This window comes from Rhipicephalus sanguineus, chromosome 5, assembly GCF_013339695.2.
Source record: "Rhipicephalus sanguineus isolate Rsan-2018 chromosome 5, BIME_Rsan_1.4, whole genome shotgun sequence".
NCBI classification, from domain to species: domain Eukaryota; kingdom Metazoa; phylum Arthropoda; class Arachnida; order Ixodida; family Ixodidae; genus Rhipicephalus; species Rhipicephalus sanguineus.
In genome coordinates this window covers 187,507,450-187,529,508 of record NC_051180.1, presented here as the reverse complement: position 1 = coordinate 187,529,508, position 22,059 = coordinate 187,507,450, and the positions used below count along the sequence as shown (strand labels likewise).

Below are 22,059 nucleotides of genomic sequence, written 5' to 3'. Positions count from 1 at the left end.
CACTTTATACATCATGTTGTTCTCCGTAATAAACAGTTGATAGTCTGCACTGATGTGTCTTGTACGTCTTTCTTCGCTGTGTTCAGTTCCTTTCTTAAGTTTGCGCAAGAAAAGTTGATCAGGCTTTTCTCTTCAGCCTATTGAATGACCTCAACGACTGTTCCAGCAAATTGGGATGGAATTACTGGGCCCATTTCTGACATGAACATTGGTAATAAGTGGATCGTTGTAGTTACGGGCTACCTGACCCACTAGTCTGAAACTGGGACCCTGCAGTGGTGCCGAAGTAGCGAAATTCCTAGTTGAGAATGTCCTACTGCATCACGGCGCTCCAGAAGTCGTCATCACTAACAGAGGTACGGCTTTTACGGCAGAGCTAACACAAGTGATATTGGAATACAGTCAGACAAGTCACCGACAGACAACTGCCTACCACCCGCAGACGAATGGCCTCACTGAGCGGTTAAACAAAACCCTCGCCAACATGCTGGCAATGTACGTCGGCGTTGAACACGAGACACAGGACACCATTCTTCCATACATAACCTTTGCTTATAACACGGCAGTGCAAGAAACGGCGCACATGACACCGTTCAAGCTAGTTTACAGAAGGAGCCCTTCGACGGCGCTTGACGCCATGCTGCTGATCGTCAATGACGAGGGCAACTTGGATGTTGCTCTCTGCCTTCAGCGGGCCAAAGAAGCCTGACAGCTCGCCCTCCTACGCGTCAAGAATCAGCAGACGACCGACAGCCACTGTTATAAGCTTCGACAATGCGTGAAATACCAGCCCGGCGACCGTGCATGGATCTGGACGCCGATATGCCGACATGGACTCAGCAAAAAACTTCTGCGATACTTTGGCCCATGCAAGGTGTTTCGACGTCTAAGCACTCTGCACTACGAGGTCATGCTGGACGGCATTACGAACTCTCAGTAGCACCGCACACGGCCTGAAGTCGTCCATGTTGTGCGCCTTAAGTTGTTTTATACGTGTTAGCAAACCCGAGGACTCGAGTTTTTGCTTCCTTTAGTATTGTTGTTTCTTTGTGTATGGATATTTTTTCTGCTTTCCAGGTTTTGTTTTAAGCATCGGGAGGATTCTTTTTCAGAGGGGGGCAGTGCCACCTGCGCTTCTTTTTGTATTCTTATGTAACTTGTCCGTTACACGTATAACTAGTGCCTTGTGCTAGCTGTTACCGAATATCTGGAAACCTTCCAGATTATTTCAGAATCTTCCGATAAGACTTTGCGCCAAACGTAATTGATAGAGTTTGTTCTGCAACTAATTTGGCTACCAGCGATAACGTTGGAAGCTTAGATGCCGCAACTATAAAAGGCCAACGCTTTGTTTGCCGCTATCAGTGTAAAGCTTGTATGCATGCACGTTGACTTTTTGTTTCCCGAGCACAAGTTCACCCAAATAAAGAGTTCGTCTTGAACACGCCGACTGCTGCCTTCTTCGCTATCATGACCATGTGACAGTATATACACTAGCAGTTCTCAAATGGGGTTTCGTGGAACCCAGGGGGGTCCACAGAGACCCATTTCAATAAAATCCTTCACACTGCATACTGTGTTGTCACCTCCCCCCACCTTTCTCCTTTTCACTGCAAAGGGTCTCTCATCCAATCCACCAGTCCACAAGGGTCCCCGAAAATTCATGGCTGAGAAACACTGGTATACACGATGTGTCACAAAAAATGTGGTTACCAGTGTTGTTGCTGCTGTACCTGTCCGGTGATAACGGTATTGTGTAAACGGTAATACGAGGGCGGTCTCTATAAGAATCACGCAAGCTAGAACTTGCAGCACTCATGTGCACGTTCATACCAGTCTCTGTACGTCTCAGATGAAATGCCATTTAGTGCCGATTAGCAGTTTGGTTTTGACAGTCGATCACAGTGGGTTTAGTGTGAAGCACCGTAATGCATGGAGAAGCTTGAGTACCTTGCGGTGATAAAGTTTTTTGTAAAAGAAGGTTTATCTCTGAATGAAATTCACCAAAGGTTTGTTAAAGTTTACAAGCAAGATTCACCTTCATACTCCACAGTCAAGAAATGGGCTGCTGAGTTTAAGCGGGAAAGAAAGAGCATTGAAGATGACCCGCGTGAAAGGCGCCCAAAAAGTGCAACAACTCCTGAATTGATTGGCCGTGTGCACGATATGGTTTTGGAAGACAGGAGAGTGAAGTTGCGTGAAATTGCCGAGGCTCTTGGCATCTCAGTGGAGCGTGTAGGTCGCCTTTTGCATAACGAACTACTCATGAATAAGCTCTGTGCAAGATGGGTGCCATGCGTCCTTGCTCCTGAGCAAAAACGCATCCGCATGACGATGTCACAGCATGCTTTGGAGCTGTATAACAAAAATCCAGCGGTCTTTTTGCGCAAATTTATGTCAATGGATGAAACTTGGATTCACCATTACACACTGGAATCGAAACAACAATCAAAGCAGTGGACTGAAGCCGGGTCCTCTGCACCAAAGAAAGCCAAGTCAGTTACCTCCTCAGGAAAGGTGATGGCCTCTGTTTTTTGGGACGCTAAAGGCATTCTGCGTGTGGAATATCTTGAAAAGGGTAAAATCATAACTGGGGAGTATTATTCTGACCTCTTAACTCAATTGGATCAGAAAATTCGTGAGAAAAGACCAGGTTTGCAGAAGAAATCATCTTTCAAGCAAGACAATACACCGGTGCGCAAAGGGCATTTTGCAATGTCTAAATTGCACGATTTGAAATACGAATTGTTGGAGCACCTACCCTATTCTCCTGACTTGGCCCCGTCGGACTACCACCTGTTCCCAAAACTGAATTTCTTTCTTGGTGGGCAACGTTTTTCATCAAATGAAGAAGAAGCGATTGCTACTGTTGATGAGTACTTTTCAGAACTTGCACAAAGTCATTTTAAGGACGGAATCCTGGCTCTGAAACATCGATGGACCAAGTGTGTAGAGTTGAGAGGAGACTATATTGAAAAATAAAAATAATTTTGAAGGTCCAAAATGCTTTTTTCTACATCAGGCCGAGAACTTTCCAGACCACCCTCGTACGTTTATGGACAAGCTGAAACTCCACACCACTGTTTGTGCCATTGAGCGGAGGCTTCTTATTGAAGTTCTTGGGACTAGATGGCAACTCACTTGCTGGTCAGCAAGCAGAGTGACGACTCCCACCAATTACAAAAGTGACAAGGAGAAACCACTGACAGCATAGTGTATAAAAGTTGTCATGTTAAACTGCTGTAGAAACCCCGATGAGTTGTTTCGGAATGAAACTAACATGCAAATTGTAAAGCCTTTGAGGTACTGACAGACATTTCATTCGAATTAAACAAAACTGGTTGCAGTTAAAAGAATTTTCAAGCAAACCAGTGATTCCACTCCGGCGCCAACTGCGACCAAGTGCGCCAAATTCAATTTACTGCGCCATCCTGATAAAATCGACGAAAATTACGCCAAACTGCGCCAGAGTCTCGGGTTTCGGGGTGTCTATCAACGGCAACCGCACCAGAGGCGCGTCAAAACTCGTGCAGCTTGATCTTGGGGCCGCCAAAGTCACAACCACGGACCAAGAATTAGTCCACTGAATAAACAGCGCTTGCGCGTGCATCCCGATCCATGACGCCATGATCGGTGCCGACGCAGCTTCCGTTGTGCAAGTCGGCTCGACTGCAAAATGCATCCTCCGCAGAAGCTCATGATGCCTAGGCAAATTGGTAGCGTGAAAGTGAGGCGGCGATTCATCGGCGGACGTCGTCTGTTCTAGAAACGCTGCTGATAGCTCGTTTCAGGAGTTTCACGGCACATAAATGAAGGAATGCTAAGTAATAACAACTACACGCGTGCCGCTAGAATGTCTGTCACTTCTGTTTCTGGACATCACGGAATGAAACTAGGGAAAACTAGAGCAATGTCGAATTTTGCGTGCTTCATGTCCATGGAAGGGCACGTTAGCAGTGGGAACGCGTTGTCACTTTTCATCAAATATACTTTATTCATGAATCTTCATCCAGAGGGCCTTTTTCGTAATTTTCTTCCACCAGCACATCCTGGTTGGTAACTGCTTTTGCAGTAATGAAAGGCCCTGCCCTTCTGAGCTCGTGAGTGTTAGGACCCAATTCGAATATTTTCTTTGTTCTTTTTCTCAAATGTCATCTCATTAATAATAGAATGCCTCCTGGTCGGAGCAGCTACAAATCTGTTTTAATTTGCGCAGGGGGCTGTCAGTAGCGGGCCCGTCGCTGATGGCCCTGTTGTCGGAAGGCCCACTGTGAAGCGGCTACTCTATGTTATACGTCCGCCCCTCGCTTTCCAGGGTCAGTAACTGATGGTTAAAAAAAATTAGTTTCCTTAAATGCGAAGCAGTGAATGCGATCGTAACAAATTGCATTGTTATACAGTGTAAGGCTAGCAGGTAACTCTTTTGAATCCAATCTCGCGTAACTCAACAGAACGCAGATTTAAAAAGGCCCTGCAACACCTTCCTTAGTTATATTGGAATAGTCTCATTATTGATGTATGACTCTTCACGAGTCATATGCCGCAAAAATTTTTCGAATCCGTCAAGTCTAAGTGGTGTTACCAAATTATAGAAATCACGTTCCGCAGCTTTCTCCCTCCACTTAACGCCGCCAGCGAGCAGAAAGCTGCGCGGGGCGTGGAGGGAGGGAGGGCGGAGGTGCGAGGAGGTGCCCAAGAGTTACGTCAGCGTCGGCGGCATTTTTTTTTCCTCATTTTTTCCTCTCTGGCATCTCGGCGCGACCACGTGGTCAGTGGCGCCACTTCCGGTCGGCTTGCGTGGTCGTCGTCGAGCGGAGCCCATCGCACCGTGTATCGCGCGTGCTTGAAAACTGCGAGTCGGTTTGGTAATGTTGGGTGTGCACCTCGAACTGCCGTAGTGTTTTCATCGCTCTGCCAACCATGGACGCAAACCTGCGTGCGCGCTTGGAACGAATGACAGCTGAGATGGGTTTCGACCCACACTCCGATACACCGCCTCGTCGCACTGCTCGCGCTTGAATCGTATTCAACATGGCAAAGCTGCGTGCACCCTTCTCCCAGTGGCGGTACTTCGATGCTGTTTGCTCTTCGAATGCGGGCGCACAGCGAGTGCGGGCTGACAACAAAGAGCTAAATACTAGAAGAAAGGATCGTGGGGCATCGGGCCAGCGCGGACCCATTGCCCGGCTGTCTGCAGCTACCGTGAATGCGAGTCTGCTTGGTTGCCGTGTTGCGGTTTCTCGGGAACGTGAGACTACGGGGAGGATACGACGAGGTACGGCTCGATGACATACTGAACAGACAGCGAACGGGACTCTCGCCACACAGCGAACACAGGTATCATAAACTAGCCGGCGCCAGCATTGTTATCGGAGAAATGCTGCACCGCTGCCTCGGTCGGTCATGAGAACGTGCCGACGATGCAGTTTCCAGCTGACGAGGCAACACTTGAACGGCTGCCACTCTCAAAGGCAACCGGCGATGGTCAAAAGCACAGAAATATTCACGATTTCCACACTGCGCATGGTGAAGAAAAGGCAACCACGCAACTACGAGCAGACGAGCTGTCGGTGAGACCGGAAGTGCTAATAATAATGTTTGTTCAGTGTTTTAACGGCATAACACAATATAAACATACAGATTATCTACATATGGAACTCACAATTAACAACGAAGGTAATAATGAGGGTGTTATCGTGATTATAACATCAGCCAATGGTGGAACTGCTGACAATCGCGTCATATATTGCAGACTAATACATCATTTGTCAAGAGAAGAGGGAGCGATTTTCAGCTGACTTTAAGAATTTATTGTAAATTCCAGGCCGCTCGCTTCGCTATAATATTTGGCTCGCGTGTTCTCAGGAGCCTCGACTACCGATTGGCAGCGCTTTTTGACCCTGCTCAAAGAGTGTTGCAGGGCCCCTTTAAGAGAACGTGGCTGCTTCGGAGGCCGAAGTGATTGTCGTGCTTTCAGTTCTTTATATGTGAAGTAAGCGTTGCGAGCACAGCAAGTTTACGACCAGTCTCCTCATACCTGTCGAGATAGCACGCGCACCAGTGACCGCGCCCTTTGAGCGACGCAGCGACCCCTCCCACCTCCACTCCTGTCACTTCATGCTCCTTAGGAAAGACGGGCGGGGCGTTTGCTCTCTGCTTGATGAGCACTGGACAGCAGGCCTCACGCGCAGGGTGATGTTATCGCATGCGCCCTTCGTGCGACGGAGACGGCCGGCTCGTTTCATCTCCGCTTCAGCCGTGTTCGTCGCCAGCTGTAACTCGTATGTAGAACATACGATGCGCGGAGAGATGTTATCATGCGCGGGGTGGTGTTATCAGTTTGAACTTTATACTGAAAATGATGGCCTCGGCGACTCCAATAACCCGTCGAGAGTGTGCATATAAATGCTTTCGCAATAAAAAGAAAAATTAATTATGGCACCTTCGCACTAGTGGTGCCAAGCCTGAAGCAAGAGTTGAGCTGGGTGGTCATCCTTGTTTCTTTTTATTTTTTTCTTTATTTCTTCTATTTCTTTTCTATCTCTTTTTGTATTGGTTTCTTTCTATTTTTTTCTTTCGCACTCTTTCTATCTTTCTTTCTCTTGCCTTTCCCTCTCTATCTATTTATTGCTTCTTTGTTTCTCTCTCTGCTCCTTTCTTTCATTCAATCTTGCTCTTTGTTTCTTCTATCTCTTTTTCGTGTCTTGTCGTTTTCTTCTCTCTTTATGTCTTTTTCGGCCTTCTTATCTTTTTATGTCTTTATTTTCTTTCTTTGTCTCTATTTTTTCTCTTGCTTTCTATTGCTATCTTTCTTTCTCTTTTTTTCCCTCTCTTTCTTTCTGTCTCTCTCTTTTCACGTGTTTCACGTGCTCCACTTCACCGAGTAGTTTTCGTTTAATGCTCGTACCTGCTGTACTCGGTAGTGGGGCTTGACCCAATTCCTGTCGCGCATACCCACCTATGTAGCTTTGCACGACGGAGCACAAGTTGCTGGTAGCTTAAACAACTTCACTGTCAAAAAATGAGGAGCCATTCCACTCGGTAAGCTGGACGACCAGCGAAGCTTTTAGTGCCCGGCACAGATATGACATGGTGGACGCCAGTTTGGTATGCAAGGCCAGGTTTTTAACGGCCGGGCTGTTAACGCTCAATATGCATTATTTTTTGCACTTCCCTCTCGAGGGTGCTAGGGAATGTCCTAGCCGTATACAGCTTCGCTGTAAAAGGAAAACGAAGTTTGTTATATCATGTAGTCCCCCATTGAATGCTCTTTCGGACACTTTCACGGATGCTCGGCTTAAAGCAGTTCTCCATCTTCCGGGCAACACAGCGCACGCGCAAGCGATAGTGTGGAAGTATTGTGAGGATGCTCTTGCTACAGCACAGACAGGACCTCAGAAAAAGGGGAGTGTCGAAAGACGCCGTTGGCTTTCTGAGCCCAGCTAAGTGATGTCATGTTGCGCCCAGCGATGCAATTGATCGAGGAGAAAAATAAACATGCCTTTACCTTTGAGTCACTTTAGGGAAATGCATTGGCAATTGTGTGAATCTTTAGCATTGAGGCACTGTTGTATGTCGCAGTCGCGGTGTTTGTCTACCACTTCTGCTGATAATTACGTAGATGTATTTAGAGTGTTATTTCATAAAGTACAGCTTTGAATATCCAGTATTTTGTTTATTTGCTAGTTCTGAAAAAAAAAAATCGGTGAATAGGTCATTCGAGAGCACTTAAGCGCATGAGGCCATTATTTTTGCATTATCGAGTAAAATATGGAGTGCTCCTGAGATGATTTTCTCCATGTGATTTGCAATGAATCGAAATATTTCTAGCTCTTCATAAGAGCCCTATAATAATTATTCAGGTGCTTGAATATAAATGCAACATGCTTCTTCAGTGTACTCCACGATGTGAAATTAGCTGCTCCACCATGCTCCAAGATGCAAAATTAGCTGCTCCAGAGTGCTCCAAGATGGAACTTTTTGCTGCTCCAAAGTGCTCCAAAATGAAAATTTTGCTGCTCCAAAAATTGCTCCAAATCAAGAGTCCTTGGTAGCATCACTGAGCAAACATTTTTGGGCATATAGCCATTTGCTGTTGCAATATTTAGATGTATAATAACAAATAAGGTATTGTATCAAAGTATCTGAAGATACAAATGGAAAGTATTGTATTGGATGCAATTATTGCGGTAGTATCTTGTATCTGCATCCCAAGTACTCCTTGACCGAGTACCTTGTATCACGATATAATTTGAAAGTATCTGTGCTCAAGCCTGTTTATAATGGTTATTGCAGAGTTTAATGATGGATGCTGTTTCTATATGATGATGGATGCTGTTACTATATGTAACTCGTGTCACGGGCTTATTTTCGAGGATCTGCCAGTTTCATGGTGAGCCATCACACGGGGCAATAATGAAGCGTAACGAAAAGTGATGCGCCACTGGTATTCTTCTCTGGTGGCAATTTCTTTCGAAGGGCACAATGACCAGCTGACTACGAACTGAACCCCCACTGTCATCCAGCAGGGTTGCCAATTTGGGTACTTTTTAGGCTGGTGGCGGCAGAATAAGCGTCTTCGCTACTTTTCGGCTTCTTTCTTGTTCCTTCAACTCGGGCCAAATTGTCAATGTCTGGAGACATTGCTACCGCTGGCGTTCAAGTATGTGGTGCTAAAATACAACGACCAAAACGTGTTTCCATCTCACAAAATTGAATTAGGCACTTGCATTACACAGAGAATAAACTTTACTGAAAAGGGTGGCTCAGTGGCCTTAGCATGAGTAAGGGTCAATGTTGGGGAGTAAAGAAAAGAATCACCACCTTTATAACCAGCTGTCCTTCAAGTACGGCTTGCGCACAAAAACAAAAGAAATGCGTGGCCAGGACTCACGGAGAACTGTTGCACGGGGCCTCATTTTGCAGACCACGTATTCCTGAATGTGACTTTAAAACCCAATCGGAAGTGAACAGGACGATCGAAAGCGCTCCGCATCTAGGGCATTCTGCACTCACCGACACTACAAATCGGATAACCGACGTACCACTTGTGTCATATCTTAGGATTAGGTACGGACTGCGACTGGAATATTAACTGCTCGTACTTCGTCATCACGCAAGGAATGACTGCGAAAGTGATTACAGTTTTTGCCTTAATCCCAGCAACGGTGGTCTTGAGCACATTCATGCCCTACACTCATTTTTATTGTTGTTACTTCTATTATTGTTCAGAGCAGCCATGCAGGACGCCTGAAGAGAGAAAGTCATTTTTGCTACAGTGAAAAAATTTTGTCATGATGCTTAATATGATTTCTGAAGTCAACAAATTATGCTTCAATCTCAGCAATTGTGACTTTGCATTGTTCATGTTGTACTCATTCACATTTCCACCGAAACGCGTTTGCATGAAGTCATTTAAATAAAAAGGTCATGGTTGTTCTCGCACACGCGTGAAAATGCTTTAGAATCACACGTGGCTACTTCTGGCTACTTCTACTGCCCTTGACTCAAGTTGGCTACATTGTGGCTAGCTTTTCCAATTTTCTGGCTATTTTATGTCTTTTGGATCTGGCAACCCTGTCGTACTGTGTCTTATGTGAGGGCTCTGGTTTTCCACAAGATGATGCACCAATCAGCCTTACTTCGTTAAGTTCAGTCGTTGTTATATGCCATCACTAGAGGAAATAATGAAGCATTAGGAGAAGTTAAGCGCATTTGGTGTTATTTCGCTGGCGGCAACTGTTTCGACACTTACAGCACCTATTTGCAAAATTCTTGCGGCATCATACAAGTGCGCAGTTGGCGCAACTGGCGTTATTTCTCTGGCGGCAACTGTTTCGATACTTACAGCACCTATTTGCAAAATTCTTGCGGCATCATACAAGTGGCAGTTATCTCTCCATCACAAATTTTGGACTCTGAGGTTGTTTACTGGCCGATTAAGTTCAGTCGTTGTGCTAAGCCATCAAGAGGAAATAATTAAGCATAAGGAAAAGTGAAGTGCAACTGGCATTTTCCTCTGGTGGCAGTGTGTGCTTTCCGCAGGATGTGCTTTCTCACCAAGCTCAAGGTGTCATTGTGATAAGTCGAATCCTGCTATAATGAACGCCGCCATAGCGAGAAATTTTCAGTTCCTCATCAGCTGCTCATTGAAAACTATGCGAAAAATGTCTCAACGAACAAATTGTTGGGGTACATATGATCTGCTTCACCAAAGTTTTCATGAGCGCTATCACTTAAACAAAAGGCATTTGCTTAGGAATGCTGCGATATTTCGATGGCAACTCGAAGATTTCTCGTTGGCTCTTGACTTCGAGAACAGCGTGACTGCATCGCAAGACCTGTGTGTTCATCTGAAACACGCTTTGCACTAGCACACGCACATCGCGATAAAATGTTCACCATTGAAGGGCTCAGCAACAGATCATTCATTCACCACTATGCAGCCGGCGAGTTTGATGCATATGCGGGCTGCGGTAGAATCTTTCTTCAAGAACTCCCACCATGTTAGACATAGTGCTCAAAAATGGAACTACTGCTCATTGTTATTAGTCCTGTGATCATGGATGACAATTACGGCATTGTGTAGCTTGTCCAAGCAAAACTGCATTCTGCTGCAATTGCTGCAAACAAACTCGCACTTGTGGCGACATGATTGTGAGCTTTTTTTATTGAAGAGCAATTGCGAGATGGAGGAAAAATAAACAAAGTGGATTAAAAATTACACCATCTCCCGGTAAAGGGGACCATGAGGCGATGCGAAGCCGGAGCGCTTGCACGATCGCGTTCAGTTGGCGTTCACTGTGCATGCTACCGACCTCGCGTCGTGGAACGCGAAGAGGAACACTGCGCGTGTCGTGTCTTCCCTCTAGCCTGGCCGTTAATTCTCACAGGGCGTGCGGGGAATGTCGACAGGCACACGAGAGAGAGGGGGAGGGGACGCGCATGCGCTGGCCCTCATCACGGCGCTGCGCAGGAGAGAATTTTGGCATGTTGAGCCCGCATTTCAGAGGAGCCAACCGAGGCAAGCGCTGGACTGAACGCGCGCAGCACTCTGCCATTTGAAGGAGAGGAGACTAGAGGAGGAGAGTAGCGCATGCGCCGTGAGAGCAGAAGCGTGAACGCAGGAGAAGTGCAAGCAAGTGCTGGTAGAGAAGTGGAGAGAGTAACGCGCAGCTGTTGGAAAGAGGGAAGGAGGAGAGTCGCGCATGCGTAGTGTGAGTGCGGACTACAACGCTGCATGCGGATGACCATGCCGCGTTACATACCCCCGAGCAAGAGATACTTCGCATCTAAAAACAACACGCAGCCAGTGCATACCGAACCTGTAACCTATGGTTTCCACAATGGAAACATCAGAATGGAAATAGCCATAATTATGTCTTAACAGGAGATTTACAGCGTGTTTCTTAACTTCTCCAGTGTATACGGTGTATATTTTTAGAGTGATAACTCTACTTTTTCCAATACAAACTGCTGACAACGCCTGTGTGCATGCACTTGGCCTTCAAGCTCAGCCAAAGTCAATGCCGGGGAAAGACATTGAGCAAACATCAGTGTGAAAGCGAACAGCAGCTCAATGTCAATCTTTTGTGTGGCCATCGCCTGAGGCGCTGGCTGCATACAAGTTCACTCTTGTGCGTTTGCCCCGAGAGCACTGATGTCACCGAGCAGTGTCTGTCTTGTGGTGCAACACGCTGGCTCCATTGTCGTGGCATGCAGACTTCTCGTTTTCCTTGCCTAAACCAAGACATGCAATGAAGTTAAGCTTCTGCTAACGAATGGTCTCATCCTTTCCCAGAGGAAGCAAAACTGAGCCATCACTTCACAAACTTGGTTTAGTTGCATTCAACCACAGCAACCCTTCCTGTGTTTTCCGTTGGGGTGTCTTATGCAATGGGGCATCTTATATATGCAAAATGTCATGCGCTCTTGCTTGACCAATATGTCCATGTTTATTCTCGGGTATGATAAACCGTGCACGACAGCATTTGTACAAAAAAAAAAAAGCTAAATTTGGCTATAATGGTGAAGTGGCTGTGGTCTCGGATGTCAGCTACCTAAAGACCAACCTGTCCAACAAGCTCCATTAATAAATAGTGTATTCAAAACAAATCTTGGGGACCTAGTTCTTGCATGATTGAAAATACTATTAATTGCAAGAAAAAACAAGGCAGTAAAGAATATCACTCATGTGAAAAGTGTTACTTTCACCTGTTTTTCTCACAACATTCTCATTAAATATATTTGACACACTGTACACTCATATGAAGATGCGATATTGGGCGTATTTCTTTCCATGGAAATACCCAATAAAGTGGACGGGAGGACGACCACCGACATAGGTCAATCGGTAGAGCATCGGGCACATTATTTGAAGGTTGTAGGTTCGGACCCTACTGGCGGGAAATTTTTTTTTTGCCCACTTTAATTTCTTTCATTTATATCATAATTAGTACACTACAATAAAAAATAATGCTCCCTATACCTTCCTTGGCTTCACTGTCTATTGGTTTCATTAAGTTGTGTCTAACAAGGGACCCAGGAAACATGTCTGTTGTAACCAAGGGCTCTTGTAAACAAAATTCTAAACATGTTGAGAAGTCGGTCTAATCTCTAGCGTCATTTCGTAACGTGTCGCTAAGTAAAAAAAGTTACGCCACACTCACCTACCCGCCGCATGCTTCGCATAACGTCGACTACCACGGTACGTGGGATCTGCCGAATTTTTCATCGTAGTTTGCACTTAACCCTTTGAGGGTTGAATTTTTTCGCGAAATCCAGTCTAAGAATGTGTATTTTTTTTACGGCCGAAATAAATTCTTCAGACAATTCTATTTAAGAAAAAAAATTGTCTAAAAATTTTTTTCGTGACCGTGAAGTGACAAAACAAGTAAGTTTTGTTGTTACATACACATGGTTTATTCATAGTAAAATCAAGCAAAATCTGTCAGTGAGTGCACGGAAGAAAACTCTATAGTTGTGCGCCCATCCGGAAAGCAAAACAAATGAAAAAGCTACAGCAATCCTTCGTCTTATCGCCAACAAGACGTGAGTTTTTCCGAGACCCCAAAACAGGAAACGCAATCACGGCGGCGTCGTTTGTGTAACAAGCGGTCACCCTTTGAGAGATTAGAAACCAAACAGCCATCAGCTTTGCGGGCACAAGAAGCGAAAACCACGCGAAGGACGAAACCGAACCCAGCCGGACCGCGTGCGCGCATTTTGATGCGCAATGAAAGCTGCTGCACCGCTTTAGAAAGCAAAAAAAAAATAAGATGGAGAGACATCAGCGCATTAAAAAAATTACACGTATTCCCGAAGCATGGCAGCACATTCCAAGCAAGAGAAATGATCGAAGAAGACGCATGTTTGAAACCAACCGCACCGGGGGTGCGCTCGGTTGTGCAAGCGATAGCCGGCGTGCCAATTTGCGAAGCATAAAAAAAGCAACAACGGAGAGACATCGGGGCATGAAAAAAATTCCGCGTATCCCCAAAGTGTGGAAGCGCATGTAAAGCAAGAGAAATGATCGAAAAAGGCGCGCATTTTAAGAATAAACGCTATGCCGTACATGTACGACGAAAACCCTTTGGTACCAGGAAGCTTCTGCCGTACATGTACGGCGAAAACCCTCGAGGGGTTAATGACTGCAGATTGTGTTAGCTTTCTTCCCATCTCTTTAAGATAAAGCACTTCACTTTGCGAGCCCCTCTGTGGCTCAAAATACTTTTAAGGTGCTCTTTGATACTGCCGGCATACGAAGCAACCAGTGCCGCGGACGCTGCGACGGAAATCCAACTCAATGGCACAGTTGGTGTGAGAGCACAACAGCGATTATAGAAGCTGAGGGGTTGCATGCACAACGCATTGTCTTCAACGCGGTGGCATCTTGGCTCGTGATATGTTCACGCGCGCAGCTGTGGAAGGGGTTTGCGTTGGAGAGGCCATTGTGCCAGCCCTGCTGCCCTTTGCACCGGTTCTGCAGCCGAGACAACCCATTCCTTCCTTTCTGGGAAGATTCTTCCTCTCAGCTCGAGAATGCGCGTCGCTTCCTCGGGCCTCTGGGGCTTCAGTCTTGAGAGGTGTGTCCGAACACATGTCAACCAATCCGTGAATACGACTACCGCCATCAACCCCTGCAGCGCCTTGGCGATCAAGGGTGAACAACCGTGCAGGGTGGAGTGCAAAAGCCACATTAAGTGAGTGAATGATTATCACTCTCTTGACATGTGCTTGCTCTTTGTTTATTGTTTTCCCTAGCGCGTGCAGAATGGAATGCTTCGCCGCTCAAGTGTTTTTGTGTGAATTTGAGTGAATGAACACTTTCAGTCAGACTTGCCTTTGTCCCCTCTGGCCTGAGACCCGCCACCGTCCATGAACTGCAGGAAAGGGGCTCACAGCTCTAACCGTTAGGGCTGCTGCGGGATTTATAGCGAGAGTGACTGCCACTCTGCTAGCGTGCAGAGCAACCAAAAAGATGGGTCATGTACACACACGCGGATTTTTGTGTGCAATTGAATAAGAATCCCTGTAAAGTATAAAGACAGAAAGGGCAGTGCAATTTGTAGTTGCGATAGTACTGAAAGTTGGACTAGTTGTTCAGGTAGTTACTGGCGTATTCGGTTGGTAGCTCCGGTCCTCTGGCTCGGAGTCAGCAGATGCGAAGGCAGCCCGCAATCAGAGCGCGAGAGGTAGTGTACCAATCGAATGGATCAACGATCTTGGAGCAGCGCCCCTGTAGCGCCACCGGGTAAACATCGACAAATGCGGTCGACCATCCGAGCTAGCGTCATCGTCCGAGCTGCTGGTTTAAGGGCGAGGCAGACGGTATGATTTTGCCTCCGATCCAGCGTGGGCCGTCGGATGTCCGGCATGCGGCATATGGCGATTCAGCACACAATGGGCGAACGAGCAATGAGCCGTAGGCTCTGCCCACATACGGCGCCTCGGTGGCCTCGGCATGCACACTCGGAGGTCTTCGTATCCCCATAATGAAGCACAAAACAAACAACATTGCACAGCCACGCTTCGTTTTATCACAAAATAACCACTAAAACTACGCCTTCGCGAACGACGAGCACATCGCAACAGCTCGCCGTCACTCACGACTCCGAGAAGTAGACCTAGCATAGCGGACGCCAGCCGTCGCCTACACTGTTCACTATCACGTGCGAGCTCGGCATAGAGCACTTGTTTTTGCCAACACGATTAAGCTTTGTGCTCGTATGTAATGCGTTAGCATACGCTGTTAAGTTTCTCAGCGTCATCGATGTGAAGACATTCGTCTGCGAGCTGCGCTGTAACACCATTTATGTTTCCTCTGCCTTAAGTAGCCACCTCTGTTTTGACATGGTGCAGTTATGGCTTGGTACATGTGAACTCACCACACAAACGCTCATAGACTCCACGAACACAATACAACACACGTGTACAAAGTATTACGCAACCGATGCTCTCCCCTTCCGAAATGCATGCTCGCGCTGTCACTCTGTCACCTGCCGGTAAATGCGGCGTCTAGTGTCACGTGGCCCCCCCTCCCAGCCAGATCGCACCACGCTCTCACTTCGAAGTCAGAGTGGTTGGGTGCACTCCGAGTCAGAGGCTGACGCTCCGAAAGAACCAACCAAAGGTAGTTCGAGCGCTCGGATTCTATGAACTGAACGCGTGACTACTTTTCAGTGCGCTCAAAATCGCCCATCTGAATACGCCATCAGGTACCATGCTTGGTATAGCTTGAAAACGAGGAAGATGGAGTGAAACAAAAGGGACAGGAATGAGCGCCGACTTGCAACTAGAAAAATTTATTTCAAAAACATATGAAGGTAAGAGTGAGAACGTATGAACATTGCGCCGAAGTGTTAAAACTGTTGGGAAAGGAAACATTGCATATCACCTAATGGCACACGTGCTGAGCAGGTAGGCAAACTCCTTGTTCGTAAGAGACAACAATGCTTGACTTATGCATCCATCACCCATTCGGTTAATGTGGAAGGCCTCGATCACCTGTCTAGTTGTCTGGCAATTATGTCTTGACAATATCTCTCCATCGTCAAAAACAGGTGAGGAGCCACACGTGTTGCAATGCAATGCAAGATGCAAAGCATTAGGATTCTTAAATGAAAGACAGTGCTCTCTTAAGTGCACATTAAAGGGACACTAAAGGCAAATAACAATTTATGTCAGAGTGAAAGGTGAATGTTTGAGAATGCCTAAAACGTCATTATTATCAACCGCAGTGCTGTACTAATAGAGAAATTAAGATAAATGAGGACACCATGTGCGCCACCAGCGGGACAGTTTGGAATGAGTCTGATGACGTCAAGAGTCCTGAGTACAGTTATTCGCTAACGTAAAATGGCAAGCCCCCCCTACGGTGAAAGATAATCCGACAATACATGGGGGGGGGGGGTTTGCTCGGTCACGGATCAATATTCAAGATGGCAGTGAAAGAGTTGCGCGTGTTTCCAATGAAATGCATTATTTTATTCTAAAAAAAAGAGACAGGACGTGCAAACACGGACACAAGAAAGAAGTCAGGACACCACAAACGCCGACTAACAACTGAAGAGACGCACAACAGCTGAAAAGAAAGAAGGCACGAAAACCTATCTGCGCATGCCCATGACACAGGCGAACCTATCAATCCGGCACGCGTGGCGGTCTACGTGGAAGATAACTGTTAAGGCATTTGATTTCATCTCCATCGTCGTTGTGCGTCTCTTCAGCGCTTGCTCGGGATTTTATGGTAGTACTCAAACTAAAAATGCTGCTTGTTTCTGTTTCATTCATGGAAAAAAGAACTTGGCATTATCAAGGAGAACAACGTGGGTGGTTTAAAAGTCTCAGATAGGTTTTCGTGCCTTCTTTCTTTTCAGCCGTTGTGCATCTCTTCAGTTGTTTAGTCGGCGTTTGTGGTGTCCTGACTTCTTTCTTGTGTCTGTGTTTGCACGCCCTGTCTCTTTTTTTTTTAAATGAATACGTACCAACTAGCTCAGCTCTCTGTTATTCTAAGCATTATTTTATAGGCATGCATTCACTGTCATTAATGCCATCGCAAAAGCGAATAAAAACATTGAATGAAGCAATAAAAAATGGCGGGGGGGGGTGCTTGCTCGGTCATTGGTGGATATTGCAAATCGCCAGAAAAAGGGAGGGGGGTGCTTGGTAGGGTGGGGACGCTTGCTCGGGATTTTACGGTAGTACTCAAACTAAAAATGCTGCTTCTGCATTTCTGTTTCATTCATGGAAAAAAGAACTTGGCATTATCAAGGAGAACAACGTTGGTGGTTTAAAAGTCTTGTTTTTGCCGGGCTGCTCTCGGCTTACGTAGTCGCGTCTTAGTGGTAATTTTTTTATCGCGTACTGTTGCATGTTTTGCATACTCGTGAAAGTCACTCTAACGCAGTGATTCCACTCCTGCGCCAAAGTGCGCCATATTGGATTTACTGCGCTGTCCTGATAATACCGACAGAAATTACGCCAAACTGCACCAGAGACTTGGGTTTGGGGGCGTCTATCACCGGCAATCGCACCGCTGGTGCGTCAGAACATGTACAGCTTGATCTTCGGGCTGCCAAAGTCGCAAACACGGACCAAGAATTATTCCGCTCAATAAACAGCACTCGCGCACGGGTCCCATGTAAGCCACGATGCCATGCACGTTGCCGCACAGCTTCTGTTGTGCAAGTTGGCAAGTGCACTCTCTGCAGAAACTCATGACATCCAGAAGCCAATCGGTAGCGTGAAAGTGTGGTGGCGCTTATCGACGGACGTTGTCTGTTCAGAAACGCTGCTGATAGTTCATTGTAACCGTTGCACCGCGCATAATGAAAGCAGTTTTCAGTAATAACTACGCGTGTGTCACTAAAATGTCTGTCACTTCTGTTTTGGACATCACGGAATGAAATCTGGGAACGCTAGCAACAGATATCTGAAACAATATCGAATTTCCCTGCTTCGTGTCCATGGAAGAGCGTTTGAACGGTGGGAACGCGATGACACTTTTCCTCAAATACTATACTTTATCCATGGATCTTCATCCAGAAGAGCTTTTTCGTAATTCCTTCCATCGGCACATCCTGGTTTGTAAACGCTCTTGTGGCAAATACCACCTAAAAGGCCTCGCCTTTTTGAGCTCATGAGTGCTAGGTTCCCAAAGTGAATTTTTGCTTGCTTTATTTTTGTTAATTTCGTCTCATTAATAAAAGCATGGCTGTTGGTCGGGGCAGCCGCATTTCGATTTTAATGTGCGCGGCTGTCAGTGCCGGGCCCATCACTGACAGCCCACTGGGCAGCGGCGACGTGAATTTTTTGCTTAGTTTATTTTTTAAAATTTTGACTCAGTAATAAAAGCATGCCTGTTGGTCGGGGCAGCCGCATTACTGTTTTATGTGCACAGCTGTCAGTGGTGGGCCCGTCACATTTGTAAATGCCATCATACTGCTTCTGCTGTTGTATAGGTGGCACGGCCCAGATAGGCAATGTTGGTCTTTAGCCTGTCTCCTAGGACAATTTCAATTTTGTCCTAAATAAAACAATAAAGAAAGAAACAATATTCACTTTTAGTGCATAGAATTTTAGGCTCCCGTTAGCTACAAAGCTCCTAAATCCTGGAATTTCCTGGTAAACTATTATGAAAGCGCTTAGAGAAATATTACTCTCAGAAGGCTAAAACGAAAGTTAAACTATGATGTATTTTATTTCACATTTGTTCTTGTTTTGTGATGTAAGTGGTTTGCAAACTTGAAAAGGTTGCTTTGAGGTTGCCTTTCTTTTTGTCGGGAACTATTTTTCCTTACCTGTTGACTTACCCATTGTCACTGATCACACGTGTCCTCTGCCACTCAATGCTGTATACTATATATCCTCATCATCATTTGATGACCTTAAGCTGTCTTGCATTGCAGGGGGGCAGAGCCGCGGCTGGTGTGCTTCCACAAGGAGAGTGGCAGTAATGTTGGCTTGCGGCTCACTGGTGGCAACCAGGCTGGTGTCTTTGTCACTGCTGTGCAGCCAGGCAGCCCTGCTTCCCTGCAGGGTCTACAACCGGGTGACCGCCTCCTCAAGGCAAGCACTTTGATCATCTGGCATGAATTACATGCTGACCATGTAATTTTGTAAAAGGTTTTGTTACTGGTGCCAACAGTGGCAGATCAACTTTTTCAAGACAACCTACATGCTGTTTCACACTCTTTTAACAACTATTCCACATGTAATCGGTTTAAATATTGGGCTGCTGTCTTTTCACACCTAATGTGAAATGAAGTGCTTGGGCAGCTTGGCTATCTACTGGGCACGCTTCTGCTGTTCTTCTTCACCCGTGTGTTTTTGCCAATGACAAATCTCAAAGGTCCGGCTGTCAGGAACACTGGCTCTTTCGCAGTTGTGGCATGGCCGTTTGCATAATCAGGGGCTTCATTTTGCTAAAACTGCTGCTTGGGCGAGTTGGTTCATGATTAAGATAGATTTACCAGCGCAAAAAGACGAAACACTTAGGAAGGAACACGCACACACAGCACTGAACTCACAAGTGGTTTATTACTTCAAACGCAGGGTCTTTTTCTTCATGTTATCTTTCTGTTGCTTCGACGCGTGCCTAGAAAAAGGCCCTGCGTTCAAAGTAATAAATCAATTGTGAGTTCAGCGCTGTGTGTGTGTGTTCCTTCTTAAGTGTTTCGTCTTTTGCGCTGGTAAATCTAGCTTCATTTTGATACCTTGGGAATGAAGCGTAGCCATCCTGTTGACTCAGGCAGATGGCACGTGTGTACTGTCTCACGCCCATAAGGGTGCTGATGTGGTGTTGTGGGGAGTGACTCAGCAATGTAATTTACAGGCAATGCGGTGTTGATGGTTTGGTACAGAATGTGACACTGAGCAAGTGGTTTAGTAGAGAGGCTGTGCGAAAGTATTGAGAGCCAAACCAGTAGTAGATGTTGGCGCAAGTTGATAACTGTTGTCATGGCATCTCATTTTACGCCCTTGACTCTTGCTGACTAAGGGACAAAGCAGCTGACAGTTAAGCTGAACCAAGCTAGATTTGGTCATGAGGGCCGCAGAAGTGTCATTAACAGAAAAGACAAGTTGCTACCAAAAAGGTGATCTGGTCTTCTGTAAAAACTTTGGCACTGGTGAACCTTGGCTACCGGTAGAGGTGGTGGAAGTGCAAGGAAATCGGCTCTTGGTAGTAAAAACTCAAAAAGGGAGGGACTCTTAGACAGATACGCCGGAGGCAGACAGCAGACCCAGTAAGTTCCAAGGCAGAGTCAAAAGAAGACTCAACACTGGAATTCTTCTTCGATTGACAGAGAGAACCGGCTCAAAATGCTTCAGCTCCAAAGCAGCACAAACAAGTTGCGAAAAACCGACCGCAGCACTCTCACGGGCCTCCAAATCGGTTAGACCTTTAGAGGGAGTTTACATGTAAGTGTGGGGGGGGGGGGGGGGGGTGTGGCGTCAGTGTTGGCATGAAGTGGCATGACCCCTTAGCAACCCTGAGTGTGGGACTGTGCGCGCCTGTGTCCAGGTTTCCTCTGTCTTCCCGTGTAACTGCCATGTGTGCGGCACCAAGCAGTCAATAAATATTTGTTAAAACATAACAGAAAAAATGAAGCAGTTGTTAGTCAGTGCTTGTGTTGTATGTTTCTTTTCTTTGTGGGTGTCTCGTGCATTTGCACTGTAATTTTAGCCTCAGGATTCTGGTCACGGTGTAAGATATATACCATGATTCTGGTTCAGCCGTCTCGTTTCTTCCCTCCTGTGGCATAAGCCTACAAGAGTGAAAGCGTTCCCACGAGCTCACGCCACGACGAGCCACGAGACACTCTTCTTTTTCCCTGGCCGACTAGCTACGCGTGGCGCGGCGCTACAACTCCAAAATGGAAAACTAGCGTGGGTCGCCAGCAGTGACGGATCCAGAGGGGGGGCGGTAGGGGCGATCACCCCCCCAAAGACTGTGTGACACGCCCCCCCCCTCCCTCTAGTGCCTGCGTCCACCTCCTTTGTCAGGTTGCCCCGGCTACCACTACCCAAACCGCAGAGGAAGCCGAATGGCTAGAGCGTCCGTTTCCAATGCGGAAGCTACCGGGTTCGATTCCCAGTGCCGCCGGACACCCGCCGGTCTTTCTAAAGAGTTGCCCCAGCCTGGCAGTTTGTGTTCTGGGCACTCTAGATGGTGCCCTCGTCTTTCCTCGAACTTTTTTCACCCCCTTTTCATCTTTTCCAACGACGATGAGCCTCTGTTCTGCTATTTAATCCCCCTCCCCTGGACAGGAGGATTGAGATGTTCTTCTTGACTAGAGACCGGTTACTATCCTGTGCTTTTCTCTTCTTCTTTATCCAAGAATTTCATCTCCTCAACCCCCTTGCTTCCTAAGCAAAAGGATGTGGCAGCTTAAAGGGGCACTGACACAAAAAGTTTGGATCTTGTTTTTCCTACGAATCACTTATTACGGATGGAAAGCTCGTTTCCTGGAGCACGTGACGGTTAATTATTTGTAGATGGTTTTATAGCGCCCAGCCGCAGTTTCGGTTTCAGAGAGCGCGGAGTGAACACAGAATAGTTATCATGTAAATAGTTATTTAATTGTATCGAGAGGGCAGCCACCGTACCGCAAAGAGACAGCGAGAGACACACTATGCGACCACCCTCCTTCCCTGGCCACCCCACCGGCTACAATGGAATCGAAGAAGCCGGCCCAGCGCGTCGTCATTCCATATGTGCCGGGCATCAGTGGACAGCTTTCCAGGGTCTTCGGAAAATCGGGGGTCACAGTAATTACAAAAACCGGAATCGACGCTCACCCGCTTGCTACCGAGGCCGAAAGACCGACCATCACGAAGGCGTAGTCTACAAGGTGTCCAGCCAGCTACATAGGCGAGAGCAAGTGTTTCCCGGAGAGAATACGCCAACACAAGAACGACGTCAGGAAGATGGAAGCGCAGCGCAGCGCTCTTGCAGAGCACTGCGAGAAGCACGACCATAAAATCGACTTTGATGGCGCTTCTGTTCTAGAAACAGAAAGGAATCTGCGAAGGAGGCTCTTGCTCGAGTCTCCGCAA

General features: G+C 46.6%; 1 protein-coding gene across 1 annotated transcript in view; it reads left to right on the top strand.

The window, feature by feature from the left end:
- LOC119394522 (tight junction protein ZO-1) overlaps nt 1-22,059 on the top strand; it is a 521,713-nt gene that overhangs the window by 253,165 nt on the left and 246,489 nt on the right. The window contains exon 10 of the mRNA XM_049416099.1: nt 18,909-19,068. Coding sequence (XP_049272056.1) covers nt 18,909-19,068 — 160 coding nt within the window. The remainder of the gene's footprint in view (nt 1-18,908; nt 19,069-22,059) is intronic.